Raw genomic sequence first — 21,146 nt, 5'->3', positions numbered from 1 at the left:
GAGCATCATCTCTGGCATTTTGAGGTCAAACGCCTTTCAAGATGAGATTCAAATTACGTGTCAGTAAAACCACATCGGTATGAATTGCACAATCCGCTGTAATTGCATTTCTGCATAGCGTCACAGAGACTTCATCAACATTGTTGTCATGAAGGCAAGAGAATAAAAGAAGGAACTAACATAAAGCTGTGCCTCAGATGCTATATATTACAATGCTTATTACGCTGCTTTGCAAATACAGTATATATGAAATGAAAGTATACTGTACACACTGGTAAATACGATATAAAATCTTCAAATAACATGATAATAACAGTATTCTAGTCATTACATCGAGATACCAGTCCAATCTGTCAACATGATCAAAGGAGGAATATTAGAAGCCGAAAGAAAGAAAAAGAAACTTCAATTGCTTGGAGTAAATCAGAATGTATGTAAAGCACAGTCTCATATCAAATTGTTATCCTGATGACGTCCTTGCATCTGGCCTTGCTACACTGTCTGTGTGTACCTCATTAGCTGGCACTGTGTTATGTTGCACATCCAGCAAAAGCACATCATTCCTCCTGAGCAGCATTACAGCTGTCCCCTGTGGGGGAATTTAATTGATGGGCTGCTGCAGTACCTGCTATTTTTAGTGGTCTGCAGCTACATTTTTATTTTTTTTTTTTAATTAGTAAAAACTGGTGTTTTGGAGCTGGACCTCACAACAACAACACCTTGAATAGCGTTAGCTGCTGTCTCTCTCTCTCTGGTCTTGTTCTGGACTGCACCATTACTGCAAAAGGATGGAATTAGTATTAGTTTTATTTGCACACACACACACACATTCAAATAAGTAATATTGCATTTGACCTATCCTTTTTTCCACAACAGTCAACACACAAACCGGGCGCATGAGCAGTGGGCAGCACTTATCTGCACCGTGGGAGATAATGGTGGTTGTGCACCTTGCTCAGGGGCAGCCCAGCCCTTGACTTGTTCCAGGATTTGAACTGGCGACCCTCCAGTTACAAGCCTAATTCCCTTCCACTTGGCCATGGGCAATACATGCTTTTTATTTGCTTCTGCTTCCAAAAAATTAAAGGAATACTTCACCGATTTGCATTTTTGAAAAAATTGTGCTTCCAAACCTCAGTTTCCCCTGAGTTAAGAAATATCTTCGTTCTTATTTTTGTTACGTGCCCACCAGTGACACTTGGTCCGAGCCTTGGTCCTAGGCTTGAAACTGCAACGCTAATTCCACACTTTTTAGACCCACTCGTAGGGGGGGCGGGACCTCATTCCCAGAATGTAAACAGTGTCCGCTAACAGGACCAAGTGTCACTGGTGGGAACGTAAGAAAGATAAGTATGAAGATATTTCTCGACTCAGGGGAAACTGAGGACGCAAGCACAATTTGTCAAAAATACTACCCCTATTCCAGTAATACAAAGCTGAATGCAAATCTGTGAAGTATTCCTTCAATTGATATATATTTTTTAAATGTCTAGTTATATAAGCAACTGTATTATATCAAAGTGGGTTTTCTGAAAGGAAACTATAGAGCCATTCTCTGTCTGCTTGACTGAGTTTGAATGTAATGGAATAAAATTAAGTTGAAAAGAAGGTAGACATAAACCGTCAGACAGACAGACAGACTGACACAGTGTGAAAGTTTGCTGTTTTCAGAGTTGTCTATGAGCAGCAGACGAAGAGGGAGGATAATTAATGGTAATAACTGACCGCAGCAGTCCAGAGGAGCTCATATTAGCAGTGGAGCCAGCTCAGAGGCAACGTATTTACAAAGCTCAGAAGTCCATCTAAGCACATTTTATACCTGCTGACACCTCAGTTGTGTTTGTCCACAGTCTGCTCCGTGGGGAATATCCTCGGCAAAGTTATTAAAGAGCCCGCTCTAGTCCCACACTGATCGATTTCAGTCTTAAAATGCACACAACCTTTTTCAGTGTTTTTATTTCATTTTCAGTTTCATTTTGCAGCATCTAATGTTTCACTAAGTGACTGATGGCGGAGGCCTTAAGTGCTCTGCAGAGGCAGGTTATTGCAGGCACGGAGAGTTCCTTGATCGCTGCTGGCTCGGGCTGCAGCTAAAGATTATCTTGGTCGTCGACAAATCTGTTGATTTTTTTTTTTGATTAGTTGATAATTAATCCTGCCAAGCTCTCCATCTCTGCACACCTGTGTCCTCCCTGTTTAGTGTCTGCCTGAACATCACAAGTTCTATCAACACATTTTTATAATTAGTGTTGTCGATCTTAGAGGACTTGATCATTGCAGCACGATTATTGGCACAATATGTCTGAATTCTTAGTACATAGGTAATGTTAGGTAAGGTATCTAATGTTGTTTTGATATTAGTTCATTAACAGAAACTGAAAATCCTGTCCTGCCAAAAAATAGCCAAGTAATTTAAAGGTACAATTGGATGAGATAAGAGCGAAATCTGCTAATTGTTGTTCACATCCTGCCCAAAACATTGCATTGCTCAAACGTTATAAGCTTTTCTATCTTTTATATGCTTTAGACTGCCAGGAAACTAAAACTAAAAATGTAAAAAACCCTTCCCTGGAAACCTGTGATGAACACATTTCTGAGGTTTTCTGAACTAATCTATCAGTTCCTTCAAATCATTCTATTTGGCAAATAACATTCACGCTAATCAACACAGAAAGTAACAGTGCAATAATAGTTGCTCTCCACACATTTTACTGATAAACAATACCACTCACTTCAAGTCAATTACCAGTGCCCAGATATACAGGTTGGCAAATTAACTGATATAGAGTGAAACAGAATGACTTCACCTGAGGGGAAAATGGGAAACAAATTGCTATGCCTTAAATCCACTCAGTCCATGTCAGCAGTGGCTGTACATACTGCGATAATGGACCACTTTGAAACTCACTTTAAAACAGTTTCAACACATTTATACAGAGATACAGTGCAGAGAAAGAAAATGCATGTTCTCCTGGTTTGACACGAAAGTAATTTTTTTTTTCCTTCCCATTTGTCCATATGTTTGAGTTGGACAGATGACAGTGCCCACATTGTGAGAAACAACCCTAGAAAACCTTTCTGTAGCTTTCTTACATGGTGTCTCTAATGTATCCGTCTTTCAAAAGGATGATTACAGTAAGACAATAGCCAGCTTTTTCTGTGTTATCTGTGGGGGGGGGGGGGGGCAGGACTTTAACAGCCCTCAATCCACACTGCTGGTGCGCACGAGACAATTTTAATGAGGACACTGTGTGTTAGCATTTGTTTGTCAGCGCATGGACTGGAGTCGGAGTCGGAATCCATTTTTGGCAGCAGCGGTGTTCATCTACATTTGAGACATGTGAATGTGTGTCCACGTCTTTGTGTGCTCAAGCGTGTGAGCCGAGGCAAAAATAGATGCTGCCTCAAGCACGGACACGCTCTCCACCACTGAGGCCCACACACACACACACACACACACACACACGTGTCAAAGGCTTAACTTGTCTTGGCATTCACCTTCTCAGCTGAGCAATGCTGGGCAGCAGCATTACAGCGCGAGGGCGACTTTGGGAAGTGTGTGTGCGCTTAATGTTTGCCTTCCATCAATGGAGTTCATGAAGGAGCTCAGAGAACAAACGGCAGCTGATGGTGTTTGTTTAGCAGCCGTGCAGGTTCGGCAGTATCTAGTTGGTCAGTATCTCATCAGGTGTAAAAATCTGTGCCGCCCTGCTGTGATGTGCCTGAGTAAATGTGTGAGTTTTGATTGAGGCGCTTGCACTTCCCTTTTAACTGCTTTCATTACTTGTGTTTGCACACTGCTTACATCTTTATACTCTGGAGGGGCTCTTTTAAGGTAACTTGGTGATAAATTTGGTTATATGGAGAGGGCAGTGTGTGGGATGTAATCCCAGGGGAGTCTATCGATAAGTGGGTTTCGTTAGATGAAGCAGATGCCAGAGGCAGGTTCAATAGGTTGAGTTATGACTCAGATTGGATAAAGATGTCAAGTTAAATGGATGGACCGTCTGCTGGTCATTTACTGTAGGGCTTTTATATATTGTCCACTTGGATATAAGAACAGGCGATCCTTCAGTGAATCCGTTGCTTACCCTGTGTCTATGCAGTGAGTCGATACATCCCGGATAACACTCTACATCTACATGTTCCCAGTCAAACAGCTTTTTGTCATCTCATGCTGGTAACAATGATGCCAGTGGAAGAATCACTGCTAATTCTTGATTTCCCGCTATTTTAAATCTTGATTTCAGTACTTAAAGTTGTTATTGTGTTGTGGTTGTGTAGCCTACTACTGGTATTTTAATACAGTGTGTGAGTGTATGATAGGGAAAAATTGAGACTATTATCTTACATGCCTCTCTGTATTTTTTTTATATTCTAGTTGTCTTTTTCATGTTATGAAGTTAAAGGTTGTTTGGATTAGGACTGACCAGTGTTTCTGGCCAACATAAAGTTTTCTGTAAGCACTCCTGGGATTGCTGATGTTAGGATAACACCTCATAGTCTGCACACTTGTGTTTACTGTGTATAAAATAGGCCTTCTTTTACATATCTTGCATTCCCACAACCTAATGCAATTAGCTAATGATAACTGTGGCCTTTGAAGTATGGCTTAGGCTCTACTTAATGTAGTGAGCAAGTTATTTGGGTGATGCTGAATGTTTGAGCTTATATTGGAGAAATAAAACCACCCTGCTTTTATTCCTGCACAGACAATACAAATGCACCACCTCTCAAACTCATTTTTCTTTCTTTACAATGCTTAAAGACACATAACTGAGAAAAAATAATAATAAAAAAGACACCACGAGGGAGTGCGATATATCACATATCTTATTCCATCCATTTCAATCACATAGCACATGCAGTATCATGAGCTCTGTCTCCATTATCAGTTTCCATACTGGAAAATATGTATATGCCAGAAATGCCATCTTAACTTCATGATGTGATCTTATATATGATACCAGGTGATGCATTATACGATCTTTCAAAAAAGATCCCATAATGTATGTAGACAAAGATATATGTGCAGTGGCGCTTAAGTGCTTTTGGATGTAAATGACCTGGTGTGATGAATGGTGTGATACAGCCAGTGTGAGTTATCTGAGCCTTGTTTGAATCAGGATAGAATGAATCAGCACATTATGTGTACATTATGTAAATGTTTGCTGGTGTGGTTAATGGAGGTAAAGCCAGTTCACGACTGCACATAATTCTTTCAAGGACTTGTTGTAAGGAGGGGCCCTTAATCAGAGTAGCAAAGTCAACCTCATCTCCTTCCTCTGTTTTTCTCCTCATCAGGAGCTTTAAACATGCTACAGTGTGTGATTGTGCTGCGTATGCTAATGTGATTGTGGCTTGTGGAATTGAATTATTGTCTCCTTTTTGTTTTTCAAGACTTTCTCTCTGGGTTAGGAAAGGCCACATACTGCGGAGCTGTTTATCTTCTTTTTGCCAGTATTGTCATTTTTCATTTAGGGGTAGGGAACCTTTTTCTTGTCCAAGGCCAACATGACTGAATGATGAAGATGATTTTACTCACACCCATTTTTACATCTTTGATAATACTACTATATTACTATTCTATGTCACTATTTACCATTTTACTATTTCTTTTTTTACCTTTTATGTTGCTGTGCCTTTAAATCTGTGAAGCACTTTGGTCAACCTTGGTTGTTTTTAAATGTGCTCTAGAAATAAAGTTGACTTGACTTGACTAGTAACTTGTAACTAGTAACTTGCCAAGTTAGAGCGATGATATGGGTAACCCCTGGCAACAACAAGCAGTTCCCCTCCAGTCCATCAGATGGCAGTAATGTAACAGACTACCACAGGATGAATTAATATATTCAGCTCAAAATATTCTACAACATTATTTATGTATAACATTATTAATTCTGTAGTAGTGAGCAGTGTGGTTGCTCTGTCTGCTGAGGCCCTGCACCTACATCACAGTGAAAGTGAGAGTTTATGTCGAATTCTGTCTGTTTTTTAGATGTAAAAAAAAAAACTATATGGATGTTTTGATGAGCCAAAGTGTCACTGTGTGTGTGAGAGATAGAGATAGAGATAGAGTGGCATCACTACTGTTAACAGCTATGTCATGACTATAATTAAAACTGTTATGTATAGGACTGGACCACTATTAAACTGTGTTGGGACAAATTAAACGTAAGGATGCCACACTGGAGATTCATGTCATGCTGCTGTAAAGAGACGAGCTCTGGTAACAAAGCGAATTAAAAACAATTAGGTGAACTATTGGATGTTTAATGTGAAGAGAATCTAAACACTGTCGTGGGAATAGGTCAGCTCAAACAAAACATGGAAGCACAACCAGGTATGTTCAGTGCAGCGAGTTCATTTTTCGACGGTAGCTTAGTGGTGCTGATGTGTCCTTGGGCAAGACTTTTACCGGGTGTGCCGGCAGAGTGTGAATGGGTATGAAAGGTGTGTGATAGAAAAAATGTGCTGCACATTCATGAGCTGTTTGCATTTTAGTGTATGTGTGTGAATGGGTGAATGGCAAAACCATAGTGTGGCTTTGAGTTTTCATCAAGACTAGAAAATCACGATATAAATACAGACAATTTTACCATTTATTTCAGGTTTCTAAAAATGAAATGCCACGATTGCTCTGATCGATCATAAATGTAGGACTGCAAGCTCTACACCAGTGGTTCCTGAACTATCTGAAAGTTTTTTGGGGCCAAACTAATAGATCAGTACTTCTATTTAGTTTAGTTTCTGCAGTGGAAACAAAGTTCCGGGGAAAGTTCCTAGATTCTCTTACTAGTTCCATGAAGTACTAGTTGGATGGTATTTTATAGATCATCAGGTTCTTCACACTTGTCATCCTGAGCGTGGTTTTAGCTCTCTGTATTTTAGCTCACTCATCACAGAATTTGCCTGGGTACCTTTATGTATATTTCAGAATGAATTCTTGTGAAAGCTACTTATTGAAAGCACGTTTAGTCCAAGAGTGTTGATCTTTGCTCATGAATTTACTCAGCTTGATAAAATGTTCAAGTCTCACGACGATAGAAATCTTTAAATGTCCTATGGCAATAATCAGTGTTTGCAATATTGCCTAAACAATATTTTTCTTGTGCAGCAGACATTAAGTCAGTGCTGTAAAAAAGTTTAACTGTTGCTTAGTTGCTGTTACCTTTTTATTCAGTGCAGTTTTTATTTATTAATCTGACCTGTATTTAACTAGGAGTTCCATTTACTTATTAGATCTGAAGTATACTGTGCGTCTTAGGCCAGCATTAGATTTGTTGTTTTAGCAGTGATATAATGACCATACAGAATAATTATTTCTCAATCACTTTATTGGAACACATATGGTTCATATGTAGGTTTCTGCAAACATTACCACACATTATGAGTTAACAGTCACTGACAGTTTGCTAAAATAGACCAACACTCAGTCACATCATTCCAATCTAAATGCCAATGATTACAGGAAAACAACAAAGCTGGTGTTGAAACAGCTGCACTTTTCTATCCCAACTTCTATCCCTTCTAAACCCTTGGAACCTGGTGAGAGAACAGCCTGGTGGAGTAAAGCTGGAGGTCGTAAAAGGTCTGTGTCAGAAGAGTGCACATGCAAGAGGGGAGTTTACCCAAAATGGCCTTGTACACAAAAATATGCAGATGAAGTTTTTTCTACGTAGATTACCCAACAAACTGTTCTTCTATCATCATATTCCTCTCAAGCCCCTAAGGTCAGCTAATGTTACTATCATTGCTTTTAAAATTAGAAACATTAAGCTATGACACATTTGTAGAAATGTACAGTCAATTGTTTGTTTGTTTTTTCAAAGAAAATGCCTTCAGTCCATCATTCAGAAACAATTTTCCGTCCTCGGGTTCCATATGACCATTAGGCTGGAAACTCCATTATGTCACTGGTGCCTCAGCACTAGACTCGATGGTTGGTTTCTGTGTGGTGGTGTTGTTGGTCTGTGGCCTGCTTGTTTTCTAGAGAGATGAATTAGAGAAGAGATGGACTGTGGCACACGCCAGAGTCTAAGGGACAGGATGAAGAGGAGACTCATTACCCCCTTACACACACACACACACACAAACAGAGGCACTAGGCCTCATTATTTCCTCATCTCAATCAGCAGGAGGAAGTGAGAGGCTACAGGCTCCTCTATGAGGCTGCTGATGTCTACCCCTCCATTTATCACACACATTGTCCATCTGTGCTCACACATACACACGCAAACACACTCATTGGTCTTCTACTCACACCCACAGAAATGTGGTGTTCCACCATAGAGGACAGCATCATTGGAAGAGCACTGTCACTGTGGAAGATGGAGGTGCAGCAGTCCTGAGTGGGCTGCAGCTTCCTGTACGCAGCTGTACCGGCTCTTAAAGAAACAGTTTAACGGCGCAGTCAGAGTGCAGGGTGATTTTCATCTGGCTGTAGGGGAATCTCATCCACTCTGTGAGGTTTAACACCATACATTTGCATCACATTGACTTGAAGGGAAGAGATGCATTCAGATGTAGTTTATCGCACGCATAAAATGCTTTTCTTTTTTACACCCACACCGCATAATTATCTAAACCGTTTTTTATACATTAGCAGCAGTAGCTCAAGGGGACAAATCCACATTAATGTTCATCAGAACATCCTCCTACAACAGTGACAAGGACATTGTCCTCATTGTCTATTTAGGCTATGCTGCAGCCAACAATGTAGCGCGCTATATCATTCACTTACACTCCATTCACTCCATTTTGCAATGCTAGTTTAATTGGCAGTAATTACACTTAACCAGACCCGATGACTTTGGCCTCAGAGAGGGAGTTAGTTAACATTACCTTAATGGTCACTACATATCCTGCTATGGCATGTGAGGGAGAGAGTGTGTGTGTGTGTGTGTGTGTGTGTGTGTGTGTAAAGAAGCTGGGGAAGTCAAGTCAAGGGGATTTAGGAGAGAAAGAGAGGGAAGCAGCTTTGTTCCCTCTCCCCTAAGCAGAAATTTAAGTTCACGTTAAAACAGGAATGTGGAAATGCCTCATGAATAATTCAGCATGTGTTTCACAGTACCACAGAGGCATGCCAAGTAGCAGCTATGGCAGGCATTGCCCTTTACAAACCTTAACCCCCCCCCCCCCCCCTCCCATTTTAGTGTGTTCCTGGTAGCGACAGAAGTGTAGTCTTTATAAACCCTTGATCTCGAAAGGCCTGCCCCTTTACTGTGTATTAAAACTGTTGTTTTGACCCCTGGCTACTGCCCCACTGATTACATTTCAATTTCAAACTTCAAATACAAATGCCTGCAAGGAGACCTGTGTCATGATTTGAACCCAAGACACATGCGCACACACACACACACACCAACACGTCTGTCCAGCATTCTTTGTGAGCACACTAGACATAAGACATAATGCACTCCCTAGCTCCTTACCTAACCTACAACTACATCCCTAACTCTAACCTAATTCTAACCCTTAAACCAAGTCTTAACCCTCAAATAGTCCTTTAAAGTTGTGAGGATCAGCCACAATTTCCTCACAGCCGACCACAGACATGCACTTGCAGACACACATGCACGGATTATGTAACACAGCTGGTTCTCCCACTCTCCTACTGCATGGGTTAGCTGTTAAGTCAGATAGTCGTGTTAAGAGGTGTGACGCTAGTGTCCCTGTTAACAAGCGGTGGCTAGAAGTAAAAGAATATCTATATGGTGTTTTAAATGCTTTCAATTAATACCCTAATCTTGTTACTTTTGGTAATCTTGTTAGTGAACATACCACATTTACGGGGCACATGGGGTGACTTCAGAGGGCTGATCTAACTTGCTCTCACTGTAATCAGCAGTTTGGAGATACCTAATCAGCACTGGCAGTTGCTGGTCTTTGAAACAGGGGAATCTCATTTGAGGCCTAGTTATTTATACATAAATTCTGAAAACGAACAACTAGAACAAGGAAACGTGATCATTATTTAAAACTGAAATGCTATAATAGTGTTTTTATTTACAGTGCATATGTACAAACGAAAAATGGGCTATATCGCCGAGCAAATAACACACAACAACCAGCTATTTGTATACAGACTTCCCTCGCAAAATCCACACAGGACTGAGGCAGAACACACTCCATTGTCGTATATGTTTCTGCAACGCTGTCATTCAAAAACTGGTTCCGGCTTTCAGACAATTCCTTCAATCATCATGCAGGAGCACAGCGTCCGTGCCCCCCACTGCACCACTGACTTCGAGAGAAGCTGAGCTTCCCTGGAAGTGCCGTTTTTGCCGCATTTGTCCAATCACCATTAAGCTCACCGCAGTGAAAAAACCTATTCTGTGTCATCCCATAGAGAACAGTTGAAGCTGAGTTTAAAGTGGTGTTAATACGGCGGCTGCTACAGGAATATGATCATGTAAGACGATCCGTGATAAACAGCGAACTACTGACACGTTCTAGTGCACGTTTAGTATTGAAATCTAAATACAACGCAGTACATATTTGACAACATTTTAGAGGAAGCCGAGCTTCCCTTGCTGTCTTAGAGTAATCACCACTGCTAATCAGTCGTGATATCATTAGAGGCATAATCTATCCATCAATGCTGGGTCACCAACCGTGTACACATTACCCTTTTAATTATGTAGTGAGATGATCTTGTAGAATTTGATGTGTCCAGTCACTGTTTAAGAGTATATATATGTATATATATATATATATATATATATATATATATATACATGTAAGATGATCTGTTAAGAGTATATATATATATATATATATATACATATATACTCTTAAACAGTGACTGGTAGTATATATATACATATATATATATATATATATATATATATATATATATATATATATATATATATATGTGTATGTATGTATGTATGTGTATGTATATATATATATATATATATATATATATACATATATATATATATATGTATGTGTATATATATATAAACGGGTCTTTCACAGCCAGACAGTGACTGAATGTCCTTCTCTTGTCCCCACGACAATGTTGAAAATGGCAGTGCACATCTCGGAGAGAAGTGATTTTCAAATCACTGAGATATCTCTGTTACACAGACACCATTGTCACCATGAACTTACTGCAGAAATAGATGCATTGCGCCCTCACCCACATCCATCCACCACCATTATCAAGCCTTAGTAGAGGCAACAGCTGACAGCGAATAGATACAGCTAGCAGGAGCTAGTTATGGAGGAGTGCAGCCACGAGATAGAGGTCACTGTTGCTAACGGCTTGAGAGATGGAGAGAAAGTTAATGATATGACAGTAAATTACATGCTGTGTTCACACATCCCATCAGAGAGATGTAACACAGTACATTGCCAGTCTAGCTTACTAACATTTTGACCCAAATATGTGAGATGCGTTTAAGTGCATCATTACACAGACTGAAATAACTCGCTATATGTAAAAGGTTTTCACTTCCGGCGTCTTGATTGATGTGTTTCACACTATCAGATGTTGTACTTTAGCAGGAATCTAATATTCTGAATAATATTTTCTCACATTTATATCAATCTGATGTACCAGTGGTATTTTTTAAAAAAGAATCACTCAGTCACCTTTGATGGGCATTTAATCTGGCTGGAGATATTTTCAAAAGCACATTAATGCCCAAATGAGTCAGAATACAGCATACACAAGTTCACCTCTTATTGCTTGGTATTTATGTGGAGATGTCTCCGCTTTTTATGATTTGCTTTTAGACTCCGTCTTCTAAAAAAGGGACTTGAAGGTGAGGTCCTTCACAGGGCAGACTGCCAAGTCATAACGTCTTTAATCGCTATTGCCTCATGACCATATTTCTGCAAAAAAAAAAAAGAGTCTCCACAAAGAGAGCGAGTCACCCATATTTGGAATGAGCATAGGAGACAGTGTCATCACCTCATTAACCCTGCATCTGTATAGCAGCAATTAAAAAGTTTTTATGCTCTCAACCCTCTTCCTTTGTCCTATTGTCTGTCTCTCTGCCTCTGACCCCCCTCTGTCTTTCCCTCGTGCCGTCTCTTGACACAAAATAAAAGCAAATTACATATTTTTTGCCATCACGGAGCTGATTGCTGATGAAAGGCGTTGCACAAATGTCATTCAGATCAGCTGCTCCCACTGGTATTCAAGCTGAGATAGTGATTAAGTGAAATGAATCGTAGGACTCTGTCACTCATGGCTGACAGTGTGGGAGCCCAGTAGGTCGTCTCCACCCAGGTGATGGAAAGAGTGGATGACATCAAAGTCAAGGTAAAAAAAAAAAAGGAAAAACACATTTCCAGAGTAACGCCCAAGAGACAGCCCCCAGAAAATGTGTATATGTATAAGATGCTACTGTCTTGTGCATGCTCATGAGGGTGGGTGGCTCGGTTTGTGGAAGTCGAGTCAGGTAATGAGAGTTTTTATGCAGTATTGGAGGACATGAAAGGAGGAAGCTCAGGTTTGATGTCAAAATGAAGCACCTTCCTTAGTCTCCGTCTTCTCTTTCATGCAAATCACTCGCTCTTGTGCCTATTTGTCCCACAAATGTTTTGATAGTCCTCTAAAGTACAAATCAGCATTCAGCCATTCAAACAGAAACATCAGCATCTGTAAGGATAAAGCTGAATATTATCGGTTTCCTCACACACACACAAATGAAATGTGTCTAGTGTTTCCACATTCGTGTGTCGTGTTGTCTTAATATACTTGCCGTGAGTGAACAGGAGTGATACTAAGGTTAGCTCACTGGAGCGTTTAGCTGTACATGGGCAGATTTATCGGCCTGTGAACCCATAAACCTGCAATTACAAACCCTAACAACTCTGGCGCAGGCAGCCTGTACACCACGGTTTTCCTCTGGGCTCAGGGATTTAAGCTTCACAATCAGTGAAGCATGACTTCGGAAGCTAATTGCACAAGGGTGACACACACTCACACACACACACACACACACACCAAAAAAATCCTTACAGGAGAAAGACTGATGGCGGAGGATGAATTTTGTTTGAAATTCATCAAATTTTAATCTAGTGCGTACATTTCCATATTTCCATATTTATCACTTTGCGCTCCTTGCATCCATGTCCTGTCTGCATATCATTTTGGCCCTATTTATAGTTCCAACCACTCCTTACCACATACACAAACATACAGATACACACACATTGTCCAGCTCTCTAAGAAGGGTATTCCACTGTAGATAGGGTTGTCAATAAATCACTCCATTTCTGCCACACTTCGTAAACTGATGCAGGAAACACGAGATGGAAGCTGGGACATGTCAGAGATAACATGTAGGATTCGTACAGTTCTCCTTTCCATAATGAATTAGTGTATTTATTTCGAGGAAGCTGCTCCTCTGGCCCCGCAATCGCTCCGTCTTTTCCAAAGCGTTGTCACCCTCTCCGCTGTCTTTCCCCACCACCCCCACCCCAAAGGTAATTGCTCTTACCTGAGACACTGTAATGGATCCTGGATGAAGTATTGACCGCTGCTAGATTTTGATTAAGGAGCTGTAGGGCAGAACATGTCTTTAATGAAACCTAGGAATCAGCATTCTCTCGCCAGTGCGTCAAGACTGGATGTGGTGCTCTATGACCCATAGGCACCTTGATTAGGACCTGATCCTTAGCAAATCCAGAGGTGGGCAGCTACCGGAATTAAAAGTGATGAATTTGTCCATTAATAACAGCACAGACATGTGTAGTGTTTCTCTGGAGGCTTATAATCATTATGGATTTGGATATTCATTTACTGTAAGCTGTTTTCACTCACATACTCACACACACGCTCTCTCAATCATTCAATCACCCAGCATGTTGCTCACTCATTGATAAATTACAGGGCCATACACACGAAAACAAGGTCAGGAAAATCTGCTCAAGTTCTGTATTGTATCGGCTTTTTATCCACATGAACAATGATGTCTTCGCCCCACCTCTCTCCTGCGCTTGAATTTGCTGTCTCTATCTTTGTCCTCTTCTTGTGTTTGGTGTTTGTTTGGTCTATATGCTTTATCATAACTTTTATTTTCTTTCCTGGCTACTTCTTTCTGCCTCTGTTTCTGTGACTGAATACATTGTAATGCAGGGTTTATCAATCGTGGTCCTGGGCACCCACTGCCCTGCATGTTGTAGATGTTTCCTTGTTCCAACACACCTGATTGATTCAAATGGTCAGCCCATCAGCAAGCACTGCAGAAGCCTGGTAACGACCCGTTTATTTGAATCAGGTGTGTTTAAGCAAGGGCACTTCTAAAACATGCAGGAGCAGGATGGAGAAACCATGTTGTAATGACTTACTTATTCAGAGAAAGGTTTTAAAAAAAGGTTTGTACACTGCGTGCATGCTTTATGTGCATGCTCAGTGTCTACTTTTCCGTTTTTGGTGTGTTTCTGTAGCAGTGTGACAGCGCCACATACAGGCCTGGCATATGTACTACAGCATTTAGAGCCGTTTTGGGGGGTTTTGTGTGGATGAAGTCGTTTCTTAAAATGATGCTCTGTGTAAGGTTCACAAAAAAGAAAACGATGATGTATGAAAAGTCTACTGTAACTCACTGTTTAATATGTTCAAACACTGTCCATTGTATGCTAAAGGTCAGCCTCTATCAGTGGGGATTTGAGCTTGAGAGATAAGGCGTTCATTTCTCTCATCATCAACCTTAAATTGCCTTTTATTGCTCGTGTTATTTAATCTGGGTTGGAGATGAAAGGGAAACAGCTAGCTCCTTGCAGCCTTTGAGCGTGCAAATGGACATAATCTAAAAGACGAGTATAAGCATGCTAAAAGACGCCACAGCTGGGATGAACACCATTTGCCAAGGCTTAATGTGATAACTGGGTAAAATGATTAACTTTGAATCCATTTAATCAACCACCAGTGCTTTCTCAAATAACCAACTGTCTAGCGTTGGGGTAAAACCTCCATCAGATCTGCTGGGAAAGGAGCAGAGTAGCAAATGATCATATCACAGAGCATCAGAATCAGAGCGCACGCCAACCAAATGGTATTCTTTGAAGTGATGGACATCAAACATCATTTTTTGCACAGTATATGTCTAAGTCACTCATGTTTGAGGCTCACAGTGGAGCACGACTTGATTCTGTAGGTTGTTCATTGACTGGGAAGTCGTGCACTTGGCTTGTATCCTATTGACTAAAGGAGTTCGAGTAGTCGGCCTCTCATCTTCTTTAACTCACTGACCCCTGTGTGTGCTCATGACGACAAGCTGTCATAATGCAATCAGAACTGTGACCCTGTGTCAGATTTGTCAACATACACGGATCGAGGAAGATTATATGGTAAATAGCGCTATTCTAGTCTCGATGACCACTCACAGAGCACGACACAACAATTTTGCCATTCACTCACACAATCATGCAATGCATCTAGATGCAGCACTTTCTCTATCACACATCCATCATTCCCGCTCACCCAAGGACACGTGATTATGTAAACTAGTGGACTGTTGAACAACAGACTTTGCAATTGATAGATGACCCAACGATGATGTTATCGTCACTTCTACAGCTCAGCAAACAGCATATTTAGGCCTAAAACGTCTTGAATAATATACTAGAAGGTTTATTTGATATTTTCCTCTGCTCCTCCCACAGACCTTGATGACCCGGTGGTGACAGTGCATCAGAGTATAGGCGAAGCAAAGGAGCAGTTCTACTATGAGAGGACTGTGTTCCTACGCTGTGTCGCCAACTCCAACCCGCCCGTGCGCTACAGCTGGCACCGTGGCAGAGAGGTCCTGACACAGGGCTCGGACAAAGGCGTGGAGATCTACGAGCCCTTTTTCACACAGGTAAGGCACAGGCACCATGGGATAGCATGTGATCTGGATTGTGGACTCTGGATTTAAACGGAACATTATATTCTCTCATTCATGAATATCTTGTAAAACCACTCTTACAATCAAAAATGAACACAAAGTAAACATGTTGCATAGCATTCGTCTCACTGTTATTAGCAGTCATGAAAAATGTGGTGCATTTTAAACGTGGATCATGTTTAATATGTACCATAGGGCTTTAAACTGACACTATGAATATGTAAATTATGACCTTTGTCATTCAGTTTTGACAGTGAGTAATTCCCCCGGCAACTCACAACAGCAATAAGTCAGTCCCAGTAGCTGGTTAGTTAATCAACACATCTTTTTGCAAAGGTGACAATTTATCACGTGAAATGATGCAGCTGCTTCATTTTCCTCCGTGTTTTAGAAACTGAGTGTGTAACACTGTGAGTTGTACCTCGAACTCTAACATCACCCCTTGCTATGTATGGGAGAATTATAATAGAATATAAAAGTTGTCCTCATCTATCTCTATGAATAGCAATGGCCTTTTCACTGGCTCATTTTCACAATTTGCAGAAAGATTGGGTTCCTCTTCCCTGAGAGTAAATTCAATTGAGCATTTTCTTCAGAATCTAAAAACACGGAGGCTTTGTTTAAAAAAAAAGACCCTGGCAGCCAAAAAAATAAGCTGATGGAGATTGTTCTGTCACCATTAAGCCAATTGTCGTTTTTGAATTGATTGAATTGAATGTGATTGTGGAATTGGGCATCAGAGAGAGTGGGAATCTAAAAGACGGAGAAAGAGACATACGAGGGGAGAAATGAGGTTTAGGAAACAGAGAGAAGGAAAGAGAGAGAGAGAGAGAGAGAGAGGAAGTGGAATTGATGTTTGGCCAAATTGAGAAAAATGGCAGGGAACTAATAAAGTGAGTGAAAGGGACTAAAAAAGCCCAACAACTGGGCCGCATCAGATGCTCCTCCCATCTCCATGTTGCTCTTTTCCTCACACGTTCATCCTGTCCTTGATTAGAGCTTAAGTCGGGTCTGAAACTTTAACCCAGAGCTTAGCTATGTGTGAGTCCTACACTAAAATAAATCCCGACTGAATCCCTTGTAATTTGCTATTATAAGTGGCTAATAACATCATTATTCACAGATACAGTTAAACTAGCCAGAAACATCCATAGATAATTAACACATTCATAACTGACCTCGGCCATTTCTGTGGAGTCATGTCAGGAGCATTTGAGTTTGGCCAGTCCAAGATTTATGTATTGAGATCATCTTCATGACCTTTTTCAGCTTCACTGGAAATGTTTTTTTTTTCTTTTATATCTCCCACTGATACTGTAGAAATGCAGACGTGGCATTTTAAAATCTGGATCATAATTAAGCTTCGAGCTGTGCCTCTTTTGTAGCAGCAACCCTGTCCTCTTTGCCGTCTTTCTCTTCCACCTCCTGCTCCTTAATTCTCCCCACAAAGTGCCTCAGAATAGCACAATTATCAAAGGTATAATGGAGCCATTTCTCAGCTCTCACAAGATCCTCACCTCTTTACAGCAGTCGGCATGATTTGATGGGGATTTTCTTGTTGTTTGGTGTTCTATTTTAGCCTGCTTTTTTTCCGAGCACGAGGGTGTAACTGTTTGAAGCCCACTTAGCGACATAACACTCATCAGAAATGCTGAGCTGCACATCACATTTATGACGTTTATTTTCCAAGCCCCCATTTTAACCAAAACCTTTACGTCCTAAGTTATCTACCTTTTTTTTTTTTTTTTTTTTACCCTACAGATGATAAAAAACAATATTCACAAAGCTGTCAATTAAATGACGTACGTTCCCCCATAATCATTTTTGCCCTTTACTGACAGCCATACATCTTGCTCCTAAAGCTGTGATTTAGCATTCAATATTTCCATCAATTTGTGCGTCAATTCCCTCTTTCCAGTTCGGTTTAATGTGTTTGTCATTTCCACTCCCTCCTCTGCACCGTGCAATTTTCCCTGATAGATTTTTCTTCTGCTCTGCCCCATGCTGTAAGTAAAGCTTGGATACCACAGACCTCATATCTGCTCTGAAGCAGAGGAGGTGGCAGAGGGAAGAGAGGAACTGAAGCGTGGGCTGCAAGGCTAATCTAATACAATTATTTCTATACATGAGCCTTCTTGGATGTGGAGGGATCTGAAAGATGCAAGAGATTGCCGTGTTGTGTGGACTGCCTTAGCATGTGGCCAGCTTGTGTCCGATCAGAAAATCACATCCTTATCACAGCCTTGTGGACGGAGGTCATGGTTGACAGCAGGAATCAAACACTTGTTCTGTGGGTTAGTTGTTTTTTGTGATAAAATGCTGTAACGCAGTTGAGTGAACAGTAATACACATGTCAGTATTGAGCAAGGTGGCACATTCATTTTAATTTATATAGTGATTTTACATAAATAATCTTGAAATTTGCGTCATTTTCTTGCCAGTACCCAGATTTCTTTTTTTTTTTTTTTTGCATGACTTGAATTGAATCATGTTGATGCTTTTGAACACATTTGCATACCAGTGTTGGTTTGGTCTGAGCTGCAGGGGGAAACGAAGATTTTGAAGCTGAAGAACCTGCGCCCGCAGGACTACGCCAACTACAGCTGCATCGCCTCCGTCAGAAACGTGTGTGGGATCCCTGACCGCAATGTTGTCTTCAGACTCACCAATAAGACGGGTAAGAGTGAGACAGCCTCTCTGTAGAGGGCATAGCACACTCAAGCCCTTATCCGAAAATGCATTCAGGTTCCTTAACAACTGTAGGTAGATGAAGCGATGTGCGCTCTCTGCCGAGTTATGCTGTGACTGTGAAAGTTGTCCATCCTCCACAGCCTCCCCATCCATCAAGCTGCTGGTGGAGGATCCAATCGTGGTGAATCCTGGCCAGACGGTATCTCTGGTGTGCATCAACACAGGTGGGGAGCCTCCCCCCATACTCACCTGGGTGAGCAGCAATGACAGCCTGCCACAGAGGAGCGTGGTGAAGGGGGGGACACTCACGCTGCCAGCCATCACCTCAGACGAGGCAGGTGTTTACAGCTGTGTGGCCAGCAACAATGTGGGGAACCCGGCCAAGAAGTCCACAACCATTGTGGTGCGAGGTGAGGAGACATGTCTGTGTGTTCAGGTGATGAGATAGATGAGAGTAAAATATGTAAAAAGAAGAAATACATAGTTAAGAGTTTCAAACTTAATATTGTATCTTTCCTCATGGCATTGATTTCTTCATCCACAGCCTATTATGTCAACCTCATTAACTGCAAGCTACTTAATCTAGCTTTAAATTAACCACCAAGAAGCTTCTGCTAATATTGAACCTAAGAAAACAAAGCTCTACAAGCTAGTTATCTGGCTATTTATGAATAATTCCACACTATATTATAAAATAAGAGAAAAGGTTAGTTTATAGAGCTGTATTACATGTATATAGACACATAATATTTACTTTAATTTGAAGCCACAAACTGTATTTTAAAAGGGCCTAAAATGATTTTGGCCTTGTTTGTGATGTTTGGCAGTTTTAATTCTGCTGAAATTGGAAAACGCGACCGGCCACAGGGTGTGGAAAGAAATAAATGAAGTGATGTTAATATTGAAATCTAATTAAAATATTAAAAAAACTGAAATTTGGAAACAAAATAATTATATTACAACCATTAAAAGCATTATACTATGTAAATGAACAATTCATTAACCTGCAATAACATTGTTCACTTCATTGGTGGTGCACTGTTTATTAATATGATTAGCGGGTTTGTTTTGTCTTTGATATTAAACACTTGAGCCATAGAGGTAGGGCGAGCATCAGTGGTTGTAAAGAAATGGTCTTGTTATTGTGTCCTGGGGACACAGCATAGGGGGAAAATAATAGGTGGAACAATATGTGTGGGCCATTTAGTTGCCTGAAGATGGTGGTAAAGCCTTTTTTGGTTTGTTTTTGTATTATGAATGTACATTTTATGTTTCGGGGATTAACATTGCAGCCGTGCTGCAGCGCATGCTTTTATGGTCTCTGTTTAATGTTATGTTTTGGGTGTACTTAGTTTATGCTCAGATGTGACACGTTAGCGTCTGACCTAACAAACACAGACTTAAGCGTGTCAGACGTGTCGATGCTCAGAATACTTGGAGACAGTCGAGGGCAGTGCTGTGAAACAGTGAATTAAAAAGTGGAATTCAAATAGTGTTTACATCAGTTTAATGAGAGCAGCAGGGTCAGTGCCATTGCTGCATTATTTTTAGCCATTGTAGTGAATGTATTTTTCCAAGCTGGTCTCATGAGTAGCACAGAAGACAGAGGAACATCTGCTCTTATTGTAACTCATTAATAACATAACTGTTATTAACGGCAAAGTAGACCTTTTACTATAGACATGACACAGTTGATTTACAGAAGGTGGAGAGGCAACATCTGTTATCTGTATTGAAATGCTCAAAATACTATGTTTAAAGTTAACACTCAAGACAGGTAATTTTAATAGGAGTGTGTGGGGGGGGGGGGGGGGGGGGAGCTTCTTCTTCTTTTTTATTGGACCTGCACAGATTTAAAATTGACTTCCTCACTGTTAAATCAAATGCTGCTGCTAAGCTTGAGGATTAAGAATGGTGTGCCACTAGGCTTTCATCTGTGACACAGCAGAGGATCTGAAGAAGACCCCGAGTATAAAACTTCAGGAACCTCTGGCAGGTGGATAAAAAGATGCATTAATTAGTGGAATCCTTCTAGGAAAACAACTTCATCAGATGATCCAGAATCAAAAAGATTATCCTGTTCACATTTTTTTTTTTACATTTCCAAAGAATGTCCTATATGCAGGCAAATAGAACACATTTAAATGAGTGTTTAGTGGCTCAGAAATACAAGTTCCCTCTCATCTTAAAGATTATACCACAGCTCTACCATCAGGTTGCCTCCGTACTCAAGTGCTTTAGAGACATTTATTTAAGCAGCCATATACTCCCTGGGATGAAAATCAAATAATCAACAAATCACTGCTGATGCACCCCCTGACAGATAAACCCCTTCTCTGTATTGTGAAAGTGCCCATATAGTTAAGGACTTAAAAAGTTGGAGGCTTACATCAAAGAGGTTTCAGGTGTCCCATGGGAATAAATGAGTCAGCGCACACTCTCTGAAAGCTACTGCGGCAATAAATCTCATGTTCTCATTAAAGTGTCACATGTCTCGGCCTCAGTGGTTTCCCTCGCGGTGAAATATTATTAAAACATAATATTCACGACCCTTCTTAACTACATTCAATGTTTGAATATAGTCAAAGGTGGCTAATTATT

The 21,146-nt window shown here is 40.6% G+C and overlaps 1 protein-coding gene across 2 annotated transcripts in view; it reads left to right on the top strand.

Annotated features, from left to right (window-relative positions):
* Positions 1–21,146, top strand: part of LOC131443360 (MAM domain-containing glycosylphosphatidylinositol anchor protein 2-like) — a 154,102-nt gene that overhangs the window by 57,898 nt on the left and 75,058 nt on the right. For both annotated transcript variants that reach the window (XM_058612919.1, XM_058612920.1), the window contains exons 4-6: positions 15,631–15,827; positions 18,399–18,531; positions 18,686–18,955. In XM_058612919.1, the coding sequence (XP_058468902.1) occupies positions 15,631–15,827; positions 18,399–18,531; positions 18,686–18,955 (600 nt within the window). The remainder of the gene's footprint in view (positions 1–15,630; positions 15,828–18,398; positions 18,532–18,685; positions 18,956–21,146) is intronic.

Source organism: Solea solea, chromosome 17, assembly GCF_958295425.1.
Source record: "Solea solea chromosome 17, fSolSol10.1, whole genome shotgun sequence".
In the NCBI taxonomy this organism is placed as follows: domain Eukaryota; kingdom Metazoa; phylum Chordata; class Actinopteri; order Pleuronectiformes; family Soleidae; genus Solea; species Solea solea.
Note: the sequence above shows the minus strand (reverse complement) of the source record. Positions and strands in the feature narration are given on the sequence as shown.